Consider the following 17,483-nt stretch of genomic DNA (forward strand, 5'->3'; position numbering starts at 1 on the left):
TTGTAGAATTTTGTAGCTCTGGAGCATTGTCAGCTATGTTGGATGGCATGCATGTGTGCTGAAATACATACTGTATATACAATTGTTATCCATGTATTAAATAGGACTAACAGCACCTACCTGTAGGAAATACAGTATGTTTATCGAGTGTCATGGTAAACTTGGCTTAACCCACTTGGCTGAGGGTTTGATATGAGTGAGGAGTGACCCTAAACTCTATCAAATTTATGTATGTACTGTATATAGGTTTGTAACTTTATAAAGAAAATCATAAAAAGGCACCAGTGGGCTTTTGCAGCCCTGCACATAGTTGCAGCAGTCAGATGCAGCTCTTGAGTTTGCAATGTCACCCCTTCACTTAGGATTCCCTCAGCTCTAAACAATTACGCTGCTCCTGCTCATTTTTAGATGGTGTACGAAATACGTATTCACTGCGCGTTTGAGATTTGTTTTTCTCTTAGAGCAGCACAAAACAAAGTTCTCCAGTACCTAATTTGTTTTCACTGATCTGAAAAATTGCTTTATATATTGACCCAGCACCCTAAACAGTGGTTTCTGTTAATAGTTAAAAGAGGTTTCAGAGACAGGTGGATATAATGGGCCTTTTTCAGTGTCAGGATTTTTTTATTCCATGCACACTTGGCATAAAGACATGGCTGTGATTTATTTGAAGAAATGTGGATATGTGAAACACAGAAGTTAACTCAATAAGAAATAAATCCAGTTGCCTGTTTGTCTGGGTGGTTGTAGAGCTGTATAATTTAAGTTCTTAAATGATTTGCCCTGTTGAACCTGAAAATGCAGCAGTGTGCCAGATGGCCATGTTCCAGCCGTAACTGCTTGCTCTAGTGTGTATAAATGAGCTGATCTTTAGCATCTGGTGTTTGTATTGGAATATAGTTTGTGTGCAATATTGAAACCCTTTATTGCGCCACAGTAAAAATGAACTTCCCCTTCTTGCTCACTGAACCTGTGCTGCTGCAGTTGGACGCTGTCAGTACTGTAAGGGGAGGGAGCTGCTTCAGTGAAGAACATGGACTGTGATAAGGACCTGTGCCTGGAGCCAGATAGTTGCAGGTATAAGCAAATAAAACAGTATCGTTAGAAATTTATGTGACCTGAATCGACAAAGCAGAATGTTTCTCCAGAGGTTTCTTTTTTAAATGTGGGATGTTAATCAGCTGCTGTATTAAAATAACCAGGGATTCTGAAGACTACAGGTTTCTTTGTTTAACTACCATGCAGTAATGCTCTCCCAATTTGTCTTTATGTTAGATTTTTATACACCTGACTTGCTCCAGGAATCAAGTAGATGCCTGGATGTGAAACATTTAGTGAAGGAGATTAGCCCTAGACTAATGTGCAAATGTCTAGGCTATTATTGAATATTGTACCAATTAACTTTAATTGCTACTATTTGCATATAACCTGTATAAATAGACTTTCAGAACACTCAAGGTTAAATGGAAATTTTCTCAACAATGTATCTGTTTAAATAGGATAGTTTTGACACACTCATTGAGCCTAAATGTGTTGTGTCAAAAACAGTTACAGCCTTAGAGCCTAAAAGCTTGGGCTTAAGTTTATAATATGTTTGAATTTTGATTTCTGATCTCCAATGTTCACAGTGCATGAGAAAAAAAATGATTCTGTAAACTGATAATCTGATGATCTTACAAAGTATGTAATAAGCCTTTTCCTCAGAATATAAAAGCACTTTTGTCCTTAAAGCTTCTTAATTCTTAATTAAGATTAATTCTTAAATCATTTTTTATGGAATTTTCCCAGCTCTAAAACTGCATACTAGTTCAGTATTTACTGTTTCTATTGTAGCAGAGAACACATTGTGCTAGATGAAGAATTAGTATTTTTAGGTTATTAAATTGATCCAGGAAGTAATTTATTCAATACCAATATGATTGAAATTCTAGGTCTCTGGTTGTGTTTTCTCACACATTCACTTTTTAAGTGGGAGTCTTTCAGAGCATAAACTTCTGTGTGCAGAACATACAGAATGCACAGGGCTGATACATCTGCTGTGAAAACTGTGTTTACTATACTTTTTATTATGTGAGTACTGTACAATTACTTTAGCCTGTTACTTCTTGTAAATGCATTTAACGTTTGTCACCTGCAGGACTTGTTAATCAAGTATAGCTTTGAGTAAGTTAATACATTTATTACGTGATATAAACTACAGATCAGCTTCAGGGTTTTCATGGAATGTCAGAATTACATTATGATTTCTAGCACCAAGGTGGGGACAGAAAGTCCTGACTTCAGTTATCAAAGATAAGTCATTTTATAGGTTGAATTGGACTGTAGTATGAGAACTGCAGTGCTTACAATAACACCAGGAAGTAAAAGGAGCAAACGAATGGAAAGTACTGTATGTAGACCAAGTACATGAGTGCTTGCAGAGCAATTTCTCGTGGACAGTCTCATTCCATTTGTATGAGCTCTCCATCATGCTTCTTCTACAGTATATCACACTATATCCAGTTCACATTTAATTGCTATGGCTTGTATAGAGGGGGAATTGCAAAATATAACTGGTAACACTCAGTATTCATTTTATTTGGTTTTCAGAACTGGTTGTAAAAGCAACAGAAACAATATCTAAGGTACTCATATTGGATTATACAGCTGGACATTTTGCCTGAATGAAAGTGTACTTATGAAAATTTTATATTACAACATTGGTATGCCCACATCACACAAATAATTGTCTTCCATGAACCACTATGGGATCTACAGATGTTGAGCAGGTGTTGTCTTGAAAGGTACAGTGTCTGGTTTTGTACTGCAATATCCAGTCATACAAAGCTCTCTTCATTTCCACATTCTGACACCTTAAGCTTCAAAGTGACAGGCTGTTTTCCAGATATTCCTTGTCTACCTGGTTTGGTCAAACATCTTAAAGTTCAATTAACACGAGTTGGAATCGATCTTACATTTCTTCATATTTGCTTTTACAGTGTGTTCCACTCTGGTGAGATTGCATTGGCTAAAGTGGGAGAAGAGAACCTTCTCTGGAGGCCTGGGGTCTGACATCCATACTACATGACTAAACCAACTGAGCTGGTGGTGGATGATCATTGCTTGTAGTTTTTGGTGCCTTCGTGGGAGAGAAAATTCATGTTGGTGCATCCTGACACTTAATTGTTGACAAAACCTCTGAAAACAACAGTCGGAGGTGATTCATCTCCTGTCCTTTTATGTATCAATCGTTTGTTGTCCACTTTTCAGCCCTGTACAGTAAAGTTAGGAAAGATGACTGAATGTTAGCCCATGAGTATGCTGTTGGACGTCACAATCTTCAAATTCCCACTAACTCAGGTGACCAAAGCCTGCCCTTTCAGTCTTTGTTTATTAATCTTCCTGTTTTAGAATATGCAAATCTGGCTAACTTAATAATTTATACAAGAATGCAGGTAGTGGATTTAAATGTGTTGGGACTTAGATATGTCATAAAGGCATTGCATCAAAACCATAAATGCATAGCACAAAGTTCTTTTCTCTTCTGGATAGTAGCACAAGGGAAGGTAATAAGGAAAATTATATACCATTGTATATTAAAGGAAGTTTTAGAGAAAGTATCTTGTTATTTTTAGACTTTGGTGTAATAATTGAAGCAGATTTCTATTATCCTGCATAACTGGTGTTTGTGGTAGATGCATGCTTGTTCTAATGTATGCTCAGGCCTTTTGCTGCTGAACTTTTTTCTTATTCATTTCAATGTGTGCTTTAAAACCTGCATTTCCTTTGTTGTATAAATACAGAGCAGTGAAAAACACAGATCTAATTCTCTGGGCAGGAGTAGCATAGCATAATGTTCTTTTGTTTTCAAGTTTCTGGGATGAAGTCAGGCATTTTTTAATTGAATTAATTTACTTTCTTTTCTTGTCTGTTTGAATATTCTCATTCATATTTTTCATGCATTTTTTCCATTCCTGCCTGTACTGTCAGGTTGAGTAAGAGTGTTGCAGATGTTTTTGATAAGATATTAATTCAGTCTTCATATCCACCAGTAAAAGAAGCAACACAGGAAATTCATACACTTCTGTTTATTTGCAGAAGATGACACTGGGCTCTGTAAAGGCTGCTTGATGTTAGTTGCAATAACATAGCACTGATTATAGAAAGTCTTGATAAAAAAGGTTTTCTGAGAACCGTACTCAGTTCTTGTATTTGCATTTTCAAGAAAATTGTGTTAGGGTAAACAAATTTTGATTTTCTGTTAATAAAAAATAAACAAATGTAAGCAGTGTCCCACCTTACCATTCATAATTTAACACTCTTTGCATTAAAATACATTTAATTATTTTGAAGTAAAAATTTAAAAAGCACAGGCTCCAATGATGTCATGTACAGCAGACAAAAATTGCTGCTTGTAGCTTAGAACATTGAATGTCTCAAACATTTAGCGGTGTTTATTTCAGAATCACTGAATATACTGTGTATTTTGGGTTTCTGTTTTCTCGGATTGGAATGTAAGACTTTGTTACAGTGTATTGCAGCTGCTGTTCTTGCAGTGAAGAGTCTGAGTCTAAAATACAACAGAAAACATCTAGAAGAAAAAAGTAAAATTTAACCTGAAGCTTTGTTTGACAAGATTATGCTTGATATATTTTTATACTGTAAGACCCTGTAGGGCTGACAAATGTGAAATAATGTGAGCTTCCTGCAATACCAAATATCTGTGGTTTAAAACGTTCAAAGGCCAACATTTACATTTCCTCCGCTTTTACACAGCTCATACACTGCTGTAATTATAGTAACAACAATGGTAACTACGTTATAGGATGAAAGGATCAGAGCTTGTTTTATGAAAAACAAGCTGTGGAACAGAAAAGTCACCTTGCAGAACAATAGCAAGAATGATCTCTCCGTACATAAGAGATAAAAGTTTCCCACAGCACAATGAAAAACTTCAGCTGGCTTAATCCCTGAGAGTAGAGTCTTGAGCCGCCTGTGAATGGATATCCAGACATCTTGAAGTTAACAAGCACTGAAACACCCCGGGATATGAGCGTGACGGGGGGCACTACCTATGGATTACAGTGCTGCTTGTAATCCTGTCACAGGAAGTAGCCTGATGAGCCCATCGTGTGAGGAAGGCAGCAGGATCATTAATTAGATAGAGGGAGATGTGTCCAGAAACAGGCATTCATGGGAGAGAGATCAAACACAGAGCACCTGCAGTTATGCTCATTGAAACAGCGCAATTTACACACATATGAACCATAGAGAATAAACTGAGAGGCAGAGCACCTTATCAAAGGGAGGGATTTAGAAAAGGTTACTAATGCGTGTAACTAAAGTTGGTAACATGAGTGCAGTAAAGCATCCTGGGAAGCCATATGGAGAGCCACAGAGGGAGATGAGAGATTTCCCCCAGTTTAGAAAAACAACTATTTTAACAGTGATCATTACATCTGTAGAAAACTGTGCAATTGATGTTTGTACATAATTGTTGCAGTTAATATGCAACATGTTCAGACTCTTGCTGCACAGTTTTCTAATAAACTTGAACTAATATGTTATAGCCTTCAACTCTGATGGCCTTTTTGTATATGTATCTAACTCATCTAGAAATGATGTGTTAAGAATGGTTTGTGCTGAGTTCTTAATAAAGTGCATCTGGGTAGATTTGAAAAAAAAATTGTGAAGTCAAAATTCCCCAAGTTTCTCAATAACAAGCATGTGGCAGTCCCCTAGCCTGCTCATATTTCTTATCTCTATGCCTGAGATTTCTTTGAAAAGCTGAAAATATCTATATTTAATTGAATGTTGGCATAGAGGAATTTCTCAATGTTCAGTTAAACTCCACGAGCTCCGCATCTCTGGACAGACCAGGTCCCTACTGGGAAGAACATCTGATGCTCTAGGTATGTGTGACCTAGTTCCTTTTTAGAATGATATATTTTTTAATAACTCTGTCACTATAGAATTCATTAACCTGTTCATTGTAATTACTTCATTGTTATATGGAATAGCGCAGTATTCTACACATGTAATACTTTATAGAAACGTACAGTGCTTTACAGAACTTTTTGAAATTTAAAACACCTATTGGGGAATTAACATATATATTTAAACCACTCTGATTAAGTCCTCTTAGACTTAATCACAATTTTTCCTTCCTCTTCCTTGACAGCTTTAAAAAGCTGCACATATATCTGAACCAAACTGAAGCTAATTCTGTGTGTGCTTTTGTAGTAAAAATGTTAGAATGTATGCACAGAGCTGAGGTGCAGATATAATTCTAGGTATACAGTATATGTGGATATCTGCAGATTCAACATTGACAAGTCTTTTCTAGAAAATAAGGATACAAAGTGATGTAGAAGACAAGGATAGTATTGAGTTAAAAAGGTAACTGAAGATTTTAACTCTTTTCATTTTGGGGTGTTTAACCGGAGCTGTCTTCCCTTCTGGTGCCGAATTTCAGCCGCAACAGACTAACAGTGGCATTCTTCTTTATAGAGAAGTGTAACTGCAGATTCTGGAGTCCAGAATGAAAAGCTGTTTTCATGAGCAGTCATTAAAAATTAAGTGCGATGGGGGTGACAGTTGAGGGCTCCTGGCCACCCGCAGTGGGGTTGTACATGTAAAGCCTATCATGGTGTATTCTGCTTTAAATAAATAAAAGGCTGTGGGATCAGGTGAATTGGAAGCTAACGTACAGTAAGTAATGTGATTGCCATGGAAGTCTTCAGTGAGCCGGTCTCTGTAGGGTGTGTCCAGGACCTGCTAGCTATTTAATCCTTTGTTTGAACAACAAAGGACTATCATCTGACAAGGTCCATGGTAGCATTTTCAAAACAGACTTTTTTGTTTCTAACCTAAAAAAGTTAGTCTTTTAATATTAAAAAAATAAATAAAATGATACTTTTTATATTTATAATATGCCCCCCATCACAAAGTAGCAAACAAAATCACATTTTAGCATCTCACAGCCTTTTTTAAACCTTGCCCAATGAAAAGGTCAGTTAAGACGTCTGTATTCGGTGTCACAGGAGTAATATTGATTTAAAAAAATAACTGTTGTTCAGTTTGCTCGAGGTATGGAAAGACTGCTGAAGGATTGCTGCTTAAAGGTCCTTTAAAGATGCACAAATGAGAGGATACAGGCATAAAAATAATTTCTTGCACAGAGACAAGTCCTTCATTGTGAGGCTCAGGAGATCCATTATTGTCAAATGTAAAAGATAATCTTGCTTTTTAGTAAAAATCCAAATTATTGTACCTCAGAAGACTACTGTCTCTAGTTATGGACTGCCCAGGCTCTGATTTAAGTACCTAAAAATGATGTCCTTCGGTGGACATAGAAATACATCTGAAAAAATACATACTGTATAAGCCTGATAGCAGAGAAGCAAATATATTATCTGTGATATAATTTTTTGCCTGTACTGTTGCCTACCTAAAAAGGCAGTAGCATAGACTGCTTCTTTCTGAATTGAATAACAATATTGTTTGAGCCTGAGTTAACCTGAGTGACCTAGAAATTGTGAAAATTTCAAAACAGAATCAGGTTGTTATACCTGATTAATTAATTAATGAGGTTGATGTCTCATTACATCAATGCAGTTTCTTGGAAAATGTAATTAAAAAAATACATGATTTTTGTACAGTATAATTTATACGTATATGTATGTAGATGTATGCTTTGATCAAAATGTGCCAAGAGAAACATTAGGAATGTATTTATGTATTTTTGTAATACATGTATTTTTTTTTCATCTTTTTCTGCAGCTCAAATGGTGCAGGCCAATACCAAAGGGGAGCTGGTTACAAGACTCCTTCTGTGAGCAGTGCTCGTAATGTGGAGATGAAGAAGCACTTATTTGTTGAATACCATGATCACGTTGTAAAGACGGTTTCGAGTGCCTTCACCCCCTTCCCCTTTCCTCTCACCCCTGACCCTGTTCCCTCCCCACTGCAGTAGTGGCTGATGTAATGCATGTTATGAATAGCTTGTTCCTGGTCAATGAGAAAGAAGGCCACCATGGTGACACCCCTGATGTTGGATTAATGCCTGGACACCCTCCTGTGACCACATCTATCTCCGAGTCTACCCCTGGAGCGCCACCGCCACCCCCTCCCCCTGCGCCACCCCCCCCGCCTCCACCCGGCAACCTCCCCCCCCCACCACCACCTCCACCCCACGAGGGGAGCCCTGCTCATGGCCTGCGCAAGAAGAGACGCGTGCGGAGCTTCTTCTGGAAGACCATCCCCGAAGAGAAGGTGCGCGGCAAACCCAACATCTGGACTTTGGCGGCCCGGCAGCAGCAGTACCAGATCGACGTCAGGACCATCGAGGAGCTGTTTGGGCAGCAGGAGGAGGCCCGGTCAACAGCGGCCAGGGATGGCCACACCGCAGGCAGCTCCAGGACGGCCTTCATGCAGCCCAAGGAGGAGGTGAGAAACGAGGCAGGCAGTGCAGAGGGCACTCATGGAAGTGAAGCCAGTGCAAGACAAGAAGACTTTCTGTGACAGTAAGGCAGTTCAGGTATTAGGTTTTTAGCTTGTGTTTGGCAGGTTCTCTGATAGTGTAGCCTTTTTTGAAGTATGGGAGATCATACTTCTTTAAATATTTCAGTGTACACAAAAATAAAAGCCCTTTCAACACCTACAATGGTGTGAAAAAGTGTTTGCCCCCTTCCTGATTTCTTATTTTTTTGCATGTTTGTCACACTGAAATGTTTCAGATCCTCAAACAAATTGAGATATTAGACAAAGATAACACAAGTAAACACAAAATGCAGTTTTTAAATGAAGGTTTTTATTTTAAGGGGAAAAAAAAATCCAAGCCTACATGGCCCTGTGTGAAAAAGTGATTGCCCCCTAAACCTAATAACTGTTTGGGCCACCCTAAGCACCAACAACTGCAATCAAGCGTTTGCGATAACTGCCAATGAGTCTTTTACAGCGCTATGGAGGAATTTTGGCCCACTCATCTTTGCAGAAGTGTTGTAATTCAGCCACATTAGAGGGTTTTCGAGCCTTAACCGCTTTTTTAAGGTCATGCCACAACATCTCAATCGGATTCAGGTCAGGACTTTGACAAGGCCACTCCAAAGTCTTCATTTTGTTTTTCTTAAGCCATTCACAGGTGGACTTGCTGGTGTGTTTTGGATAATTGTCCTGCTGCAAAACCCAAGTGCGCTTCAGCTTGAGGTCACGAACAGATGGCCGGACATTCTCCTTCAGGATTTTTTGGTAGACAGCAGAATTCATGGTTCCATTTACCACAGCAAGTCTTCCAGGTCCTGAAGCAGCAAAACAGCCCCAGACCATCACACTACCACCACCATGTTTTACTGTTGGTATGATGTCCCTTTTCTGAAATGCTGTGTTACTTTTACACCAGATGTAATGGGACACACACCTTCCAAAAAGTTCAACTTTTGTCTCGTCAGTCCACAGAGTATTTTCCCAAAAGTCTTGGGGATCATCAAGATGTTTTCTGGCAAAACTGAGATGAGCCTTTATGTTCTTTTTGCCCAGCAGTGGTTTTCGTCTTGGAACTCTGCCATGCAGGCCATTTTTGCCCAGTCTCTTTCTTATGGTGGAGTCACGAACACTGACCTTAACTGAGGCAAGTGAAGCCTGCAGTTCTTTGGATGTTGTTGTGGGATTTTTTGTGACCTCTTGGATGAGTCGTCGCTGCGCTCTTGGGGTAATTTTGGTCGGCCAGCCACTCCTGGGAAGGTTCACCACTGTTCCATGTTTTCGCCATTTGTGGATAATGGCTCTCACTGTGGTTCGCTGGAGTCCCAAAGCTTTAGAAATGGCTTTATAACCTTTTCCAGACTGATAAATCTCAATTACTCTGTTTCTCATTTGTTCCTGAATTTGTTTGGATCGCAGCATGATGTCTAGCTTTTGAGGATCTTTTGGTCTACTTCACTTTGTCAGGCAGGTCCTATTTAAGTGATTTCTTGATTGAGAACAGGTGTGGCAGTAATCAGGCCTGGGTGTGGCTAGAGAAATTGAACTCAGCTTTCCAAAGATGTGATAAACCACAGTTGATTTATGTTTTAACAGGGGGGGCAATCACTTTTTCACACAGGGCCATGTAGGTTTGGATTTTTTTTCCCTTAATAATAAAAACCTTCATTTAAAAACTGCATTTTGTGTTTACTTGTGTTATCTTTGTCCAATATCTCAATTTGTTTGATGATCTGAAACATTTCAGTGTGACAAACATGCAAAAAAATAAGAAATCAGGAAGGGGGCAAACACTTTTTCACACCACTGTATTTCAAGGAAAATGTACTTGGCTAAATTTAAGGACGCTCTTACTCAAATATTCCAATGTAAACAAAAACAAAACCCCCTTTTTTATTCCTATTGCAAGCACAGTATGATGGGCTCGGCTGGATTTTGTTTGTTCCTAGCCTGCTATTTAGCATATGTTTGCATCAGAACAACCTCCTTTGATTGTGCAGCTATCGTCTGACTGGTAGAGGCAAGGTGAAGCTGGTATCATTTTATGACTCTCCAGCTTCCTGAAAGGACATTCTAATGAGTCACCCTTTAACGTCATCCTAAAGCTCTCCTGAGTATACAAGGCTGCCATGGCTGTGAATTAGCAGGGATGGAAAATAACTCTTAATTCTGCTGTGATTCAGCAGGCTTTTTTCTTACCACTTCTGATGCCTTGATATTTTCTAATTATATTACTGAGGAAACAAATTATGGTTGACAAACAAAAAAATGTGTTGAATCGGTGTGTGTTGTGGAAGGCTGTGTCACTTGTCCCCTACCTTTCTGTTCGGTTCACAGTGGGGACTAGAAATGATAGTGGTGTTTGCATGATATTTACATAGACTCGTAAGGTTTGTAGAACAGGTAAGAAGCCCACATAGGCCTGTTATGACATCCACTATCATTGAAGATTTTAATAATGACAATAGATTTCCTTTTGCCTTTATTTTGGTTTTTCTTGTGTCAGAAGATGCTTTCCTTGGTGCTTATAGACATTCTTTCCTATTCTAATCCGTATTCAAATATAGGATAGAAAATCTGTCTTTAATAATAAGAATTCCTTACACTTATATAGGGCTTTTCTGGACACTCCACTCATAGCAATTTACAGGTAATGGGGTCTCCCCATGACCACCACCAGTGTGCAACATCCATCTGGATGATGCAACAGCAGCCATAGTGCACCAGAACGCTCACCACACATCAGCTATCAATGGGGAGGAGAACAGAGTGATGAAGCCAGTCCATAGATGGGGATTACTGGGAGGCCATGATAAATAAAGGCCTTATCAAGAAACGCCCTGGGATTTTTAATGACCACAGAGAGTCAGGACCTCGGTTTTATGTTTTATCCAAAGGACAGCTTCTTTTTACAGTATAGTGTCGCCATTTGTGTTGGGGCATTAGGACCCACATAGACCACAGGATGAGTGCCCCCCTGCTGGCCCCACTAACCCCACTTTCAGCAGCAACCTTAGTTTTTCCTAGGAGGTCTCACATCCAGGTACTGACCAGGCTCACACCTGCTTAGCTTCAGTGGGTTAACAGTTGTGAGTTTCAGGGTGATATTGTATTCGGACTTTCTTTTGTCTGCACCACATGAAAACTTTCAACTTTTAAAGCAAGACAGGTCCTCTCTTGGACATTGCAATTGTTCATGATGTATCACGTGTGTGTGCCCCTTATATAATTCCATCTCATTCTCTGACACAGTACAACATCAATAAAACCTGTCCTGCATTCACAAATGTAGGAATGGCCATGATCCAGTTTCACTGAATACTGACTATTGACTCTCTGTCAGAAAAGGAAAAACTGTTTAATTAACCCTATCAAAATCCCTTAAATCTGTCTAGATAGTCTGCATGGCTGTTAGCCACACTGTTGACAATAAATTCTTTCTGAAAAAAAGTGCTGCAGAAAACACTTCTTTACTGAAACAGGAAGGTAAAACAATTAATATCTCTGTTTTAAACATAAACAAAATTCTCTTTTTAGGTCAGTATTCTGGACTCCAAGAGAAGCATGAATGTGGGCATTTTCCTCAAACAGTTAAAAAAGTAAGTTTTCCTATGCACATTCCAATGAGCATATAAAATCAAAACAAGATCAAAAGAATAAAAGCACACAACATGGCTGTAAAACATTAGTGCAAATTACTCTTGCAGAGTGGTCTGAATTGATATACTGTACATGGAAAGATGCACTGCAGACTCAGCTCATGAATAGTTTGCATGATGGTTCAACAGTGAGAATACTCTGGAGTACCTTTGTGTAGTGGCTTTCAAAAGAAATATTATTGTTTTGCACGACTCCACCCTTGTTCAGTTAACTTGAAAAACACTGGTAGTAGTATCTCTTTTATTCTGGTCTGTCTTCTTTTGGTTGGCCTAAGAATTGTGTAACATTGTAACAATGACTGTTGGACATTAGGTGTGCTTTCTGGTGTGTCTATCTTTGAAATATCTATTTGTTGATTGGAGAATTGTGTGAATTGGGGTTTACTGTGAGTTAGGAATGTACAGTATCTTAACAGCAGAAATAAAATGTTAATCAGTCCCAAAGCGGCCTACTTTCAAATTTACAATTCTTTTATAGGGCTCTAGCTGGATAAAAAGTCAGGCAACCGAAATAAAAGACAAAGTGTTTTCCAGTGTATACATTTATAAATTCACAACAACTAGCAGCAATATTTCAGTTCAATTGCAAGAAAAAATGATCAAGTTGATGTATGTTTTTTGCTGATGTTAAAGTATTTCTGTTGAAGCTTGGCTTATTTAATTTCATTTTCTCTGTTTCCAGCTATTTTGTATTCATGTGATAAATTACTTACTGGCTTTTCAGAATTCAGATTGTCAACTAATAAAGTTACTCTATTGATATTTGAGGGCAGTCATACAAAACTATCTTAGCGTAGGAGCTGTGACAGGCTTCTTTTCTTGGCAGATGTGCCTAACTCATTTATAAAATTGTGGATCAGACAGATCCATGACCAGCAAGGCAGAGGTGTGGAGTAGCTCTTAGCACTCCAGACTTGAGACTGGAGCACCATGAGCTCACGTCCTAGACAAGAAGGTGCTGTTGTACAGTATATAGACATGCAGCTTATATATACAAATGTGTATTCTATAGAATAGATAATCACATTATAAATGACTGCTTTTAATTGACTGAGCTTATTGAATAATTAAATTAACAAAACAAAATGCACTTTTTCACTACATTCTGGTATCTGTGTCTCAGGGTTTTTTTGCTGAAGAAAACCTGAAACAATGTCTTCTTAGCTGGGAGTTGTTAATCCTGTCTGCGGAAAGGATCACTGGGTGACAGCTCTTGTGACAAATTGGTCTGTTAAACATTGATCAGCGTAGGAGTGGTGTGAACCTGTCTCATTCTCCATTACTCAGCAGTATTCAGTCAGAAAGGATTTTATGATATATTGGTATCATAACTGAGGTTTAGCTCATCCATAGCCATGTTTATACCATGATCTTTATTCAGGGCATTAAAGATAAAAAACAATGTACGTAATCAATAATAAGCAAAACAGTATCAAAACGGGAATGAAGTGTCTCCTGGTGAAGACAAGGTGGATAAAATTGGGTTTATTCTCACCTGACTGACACAAGAAACCTTTATTATACACCTTCCAAAAAAAGCTGCAGATTCTGCCGATAGAGAATATTAACTCCTAACTAAAAAATCAGCACAGTAGCTGACATCCTAACATAAGTTCAAATAGGAATGTCAGCTTGTGTAGGCTGCAAAGGAACAAGTAAAGGTTTGTTCCATGCTGTAAAGAAAAGAGACATAACCTGAAGAGGGCTCCACAGCCGAAAAGGTTGTGTCTCTTTTCTTTTCAACATGGAATAAACCTTTACTTGTTGCTTTGTATCCTAACATAAGCCCACAATACTGTACCGATGCAGTGTCATTGTCTCACCTCTGATGTTCTCAGTGGACGGAGAGGTGATGGATGGACCAATGAGATTTTTCAATGCATGCAGTTATAGCCCGTATGGTACAGGTTCCTTTTTCTCACAGAGAAAGAACATTGTGTGCTTTTGCTTTGTGTGCTGTATGTGTGCGTTCTGACACAGGTTTGCTTAGGATTCTTTCACTTCTCTGATAGGGACAAAGGATCATTTGTAATTAGTCTAGTCTTGGACTTTTGTTGGGCTCCTATTTCTCTTTTTTGATTTGAATAGATAGTAAATGTATGGGCACAGAAAATGTAATCGCTTATGGCGATGTTTGTCAAATGGGCTGTTTGTACTGGGTGGAACTCCCAGCCTCACAACGGTACATAAGCTTTGTGATAATAAAGTTTTGTAATCACTTGCATAATACAAACTAAACACGAATAGTATCTTACTTAAATACTGTAATAAGAACTTGCAAAAAATACATGTTTTACATTAAATACAGTGACATAATGTACAACGTACTACTTCTTGCAAATTGATTATACTTGAAACACTCAACAGTAGTCACATGGTCACTGTGAGTTTTGGATCAACAATGTAGCATAAAAAACACCCAATCAGATCAGTGTTGCTCCTTTCTTCCCTGTTTGATCTGAGGCATGATTTAAGTCCTATTTCTTTATAAAGGCTTCACTCATTAACTGTTTTCACATTGGTCCTCAATGAAACAAAAATTAGCGTGCATGTATTTTAATACAGTATAAGACAGTCGAGTTCACTGTAGTGCAGTTTGTCATTGGACATTTGCATTTTGACTGGAGGTGGGTATTATCCTGGTCTCAGAGCAGGTTTGCGTAGTAATCAACTATTTACATAACATTCACATGAGGTTCTTTACAAACATGCACTGTAGCTGGAATATTGTTTCATGAGCCTTGGGTGTAAGTGCAAAGAGCAGATTTTCTTTCCATATCTAACTTTGTTAGTCCTTAATAGTCAGGACTGCCATTATCAGCAACAGAAACTCCTCCTAGAAATATTTCAGATAGTTATGGATTTAAGGAACAGCTACAATTGTCAATTAGCAGTATTCTTAGTACTCATTCTAAGATATTCTAATTCTAACACTACTGTTGTACTATGATGAGCTGGTAATAGGAGCTATTAAGCCTAGTTTTGACATAACACTGTATTATTTGTTATTTTTCTTAACTGATTAACTCTACCAAATTATCTGATGCATTTTTTTATTTAGGGGGCAAACAACAGATTTGTTGGAACCCTATCATTATTTGGCTAATTATTTTGCTCTGGTGCATTTTTCTAACACCTATGAAATCCAGCCCACATGTGATTTGTCAGGTTTGTAAAAAGCTTCTGGGAAATTGTATTAGAGTGAAAATGAAGCCTGCAGGTCACATGCTTTTGCCTCTATATTGAAATTTACACAAATTTTCAAGACTTTTCTGAAAATTAACATTATAAAGGTTTGAAACTTAGTGGGCCATGCCGTGTCATGTCCATGACACATTTTTATTCATGTCAAGGTGCCATCCCAGAACTGGTGACAAACACTTGAACGTTTCTGAAGAAACTGTTATTTAGAGTGAATTGAAACATGGTATATACAGTGAAGATTGTGTCATCAGATAATTTTTTTACACAGTGTGGGTCTCATAACGTAGGATTTAAGGAATTTCAGAGTTTTAAAATTTTCACTGAAACCAGTGAAAGCAAAGCGCTGATGCTCAGTGTTAACTCATCTCCAAGATTTAGTCTTGTCCAGGACAGATTGGTTGGTCACATGGTTTATTCGATTGGAATGAATCTATTTCATATACTGTACATCAACTAGAACAGTTCTGTTGCGAAGTCTTTTCACTTGCGTTGCACATATCTGTACAAATGTTGTGACATATCTACAGTAGAATTTTATAAGCTTGTGAATGATCCCAGAGATATAGTAGCCTGTGGGAATTATAGTCCACAACTGAATACAGTTTATTGGTCACATGATTTGCGAACCATATAAGACCTTTGACCTTTTCTTCTGGGCAAGTGAAGAATCAGCTAAGGACTCTATAATGAGTCCAGACAGTTTCATGGTTACAACAGAACACACATAAGAATCCTTATATACTCTTGAGAAACAAACACCACCTGGCGTATAGCAGTTCTCACATCTTGTGCTTCTTTGGGACGTGTCTAAGTGTCATTAAAAGATCATTTGGCAAATATCTAGATAAATAGTCTGTATCCAGATATGCCTTTTTCAGCCTGTATCAATCTGAGGAGGTTCTGCAAAATATAAACTCTTCTTCCCAATTATTGGGAGATAATTATAACTGATCCACACAACAGAAGCATTTATGCAGAAAGTTCTCTTCACTCTGTGAACTCATGTGTCTGCCACTTAATGCTGACATTTTGTTTTTATAGTCAGTCATAGTCAGTCAGCAGCAGATATAAATGATAGAATATGGGCAAAGCCTTGTGAAAAGTCATTTGATTCACAGTCTGGAAGGAGATTGAATGTGCGGTTAGGTAATGTCTAATGTATGCTACTGAACTTTCTGATTTATAGGTCTAATGAGTCAATCATTGAAGACATTCGACTTGGCAGCAGCAAGCTGTATGGGTCTGAAAAATTGAAAGAGTTGCTGAAACTGTTGCCTGAGTCAGAAGAGGTGAGTGCAAAGCAGACAATTCAGGATAAATAGTTTAAAGAAATTTCATGAGATAGAAAATAGTACAATTGTAAAGATTTTAAGGTTTTACAGCACGTCCACTTAAAACAAATGGCAAAGATATACATTTAAATGCACTTGAATATAAAGGTGGTTTTCGTATACTCCAAATAAAAATGGTTTCAAAATATTGGAAATGCATTCTAAGTTAAATTGTAGTTACAGAAAAAATAGATACAATTTGGCAGCACACCAGTACATTTAGTTGGAAGCTCACTGAAGATTAACCACCACCGTCTTTCCTTCACTCCTCCAGCAAAGGGAGACTTGAATTCTTCTTGATGAGTGATTAACAAATGGAACTGGCTGTACAGTAAATGGAGTTCTACTGAAAGTTTGGTAGGGATTAAGGCAGTCAAACTAGATATCCTCAGCCGACGCAACTCGCACCTAAATCCTGATGTAATCGGCCCTGTTCAGATATATACCACACGTCACCCTCTCCTCTTCCTCGCTCGTTTTTGCATCCCTCCTCCACTCCATCTCTTCCTTTGCAGCTGTCCCTTGGTCCATTTCACCAAGCACGGGCCGAGAGGTTGGCCCTCAGCCGAGCAGCTCAAGCCGAAGGTTTCATTAAATTCAATAAATTATTGTACCGTCACACAAACTTCAGCTGCTCGTGAAACATACGTATCACACCACACTCTTATTGGTTATGCGCTTGCACACCATTTTCATTGCAATTTTCCTTTAGCACAAATAGCAGCGGGATGTGTAACTACAGCCTGCAGCACTGAGTGTGCTGGAAGGATCTCTGCTTGGCCTGTGTGCAAGTCACAGACAGACAGTCAAACATTCTGCATTTAAATAG

General features: G+C 38.3%; 1 protein-coding gene across 1 annotated transcript in view; it reads left to right on the plus strand.

The window, feature by feature from the left end:
• fhdc1 (FH2 domain containing 1) overlaps window positions 1–17,483 on the plus strand; it is a 48,854-nt gene that overhangs the window by 14,118 nt on the left and 17,253 nt on the right. Inside the window, exons 2-4 of the mRNA XM_088923662.1 lie at window positions 7,762–8,427; window positions 11,998–12,059; window positions 16,510–16,612. Of these exons, the coding sequence (XP_088779788.1) occupies window positions 7,966–8,427; window positions 11,998–12,059; window positions 16,510–16,612 (627 nt within the window). The 5' untranslated portion in view covers window positions 7,762–7,965. The remainder of the gene's footprint in view (window positions 1–7,761; window positions 8,428–11,997; window positions 12,060–16,509; window positions 16,613–17,483) is intronic.

Source organism: Atractosteus spatula, chromosome 1 (genome assembly GCF_055471065.1).
Source record: "Atractosteus spatula isolate fAtrSpa1 chromosome 1, fAtrSpa1.hap1, whole genome shotgun sequence".
NCBI lineage: Eukaryota > Metazoa > Chordata > Actinopteri > Semionotiformes > Lepisosteidae > Atractosteus > Atractosteus spatula.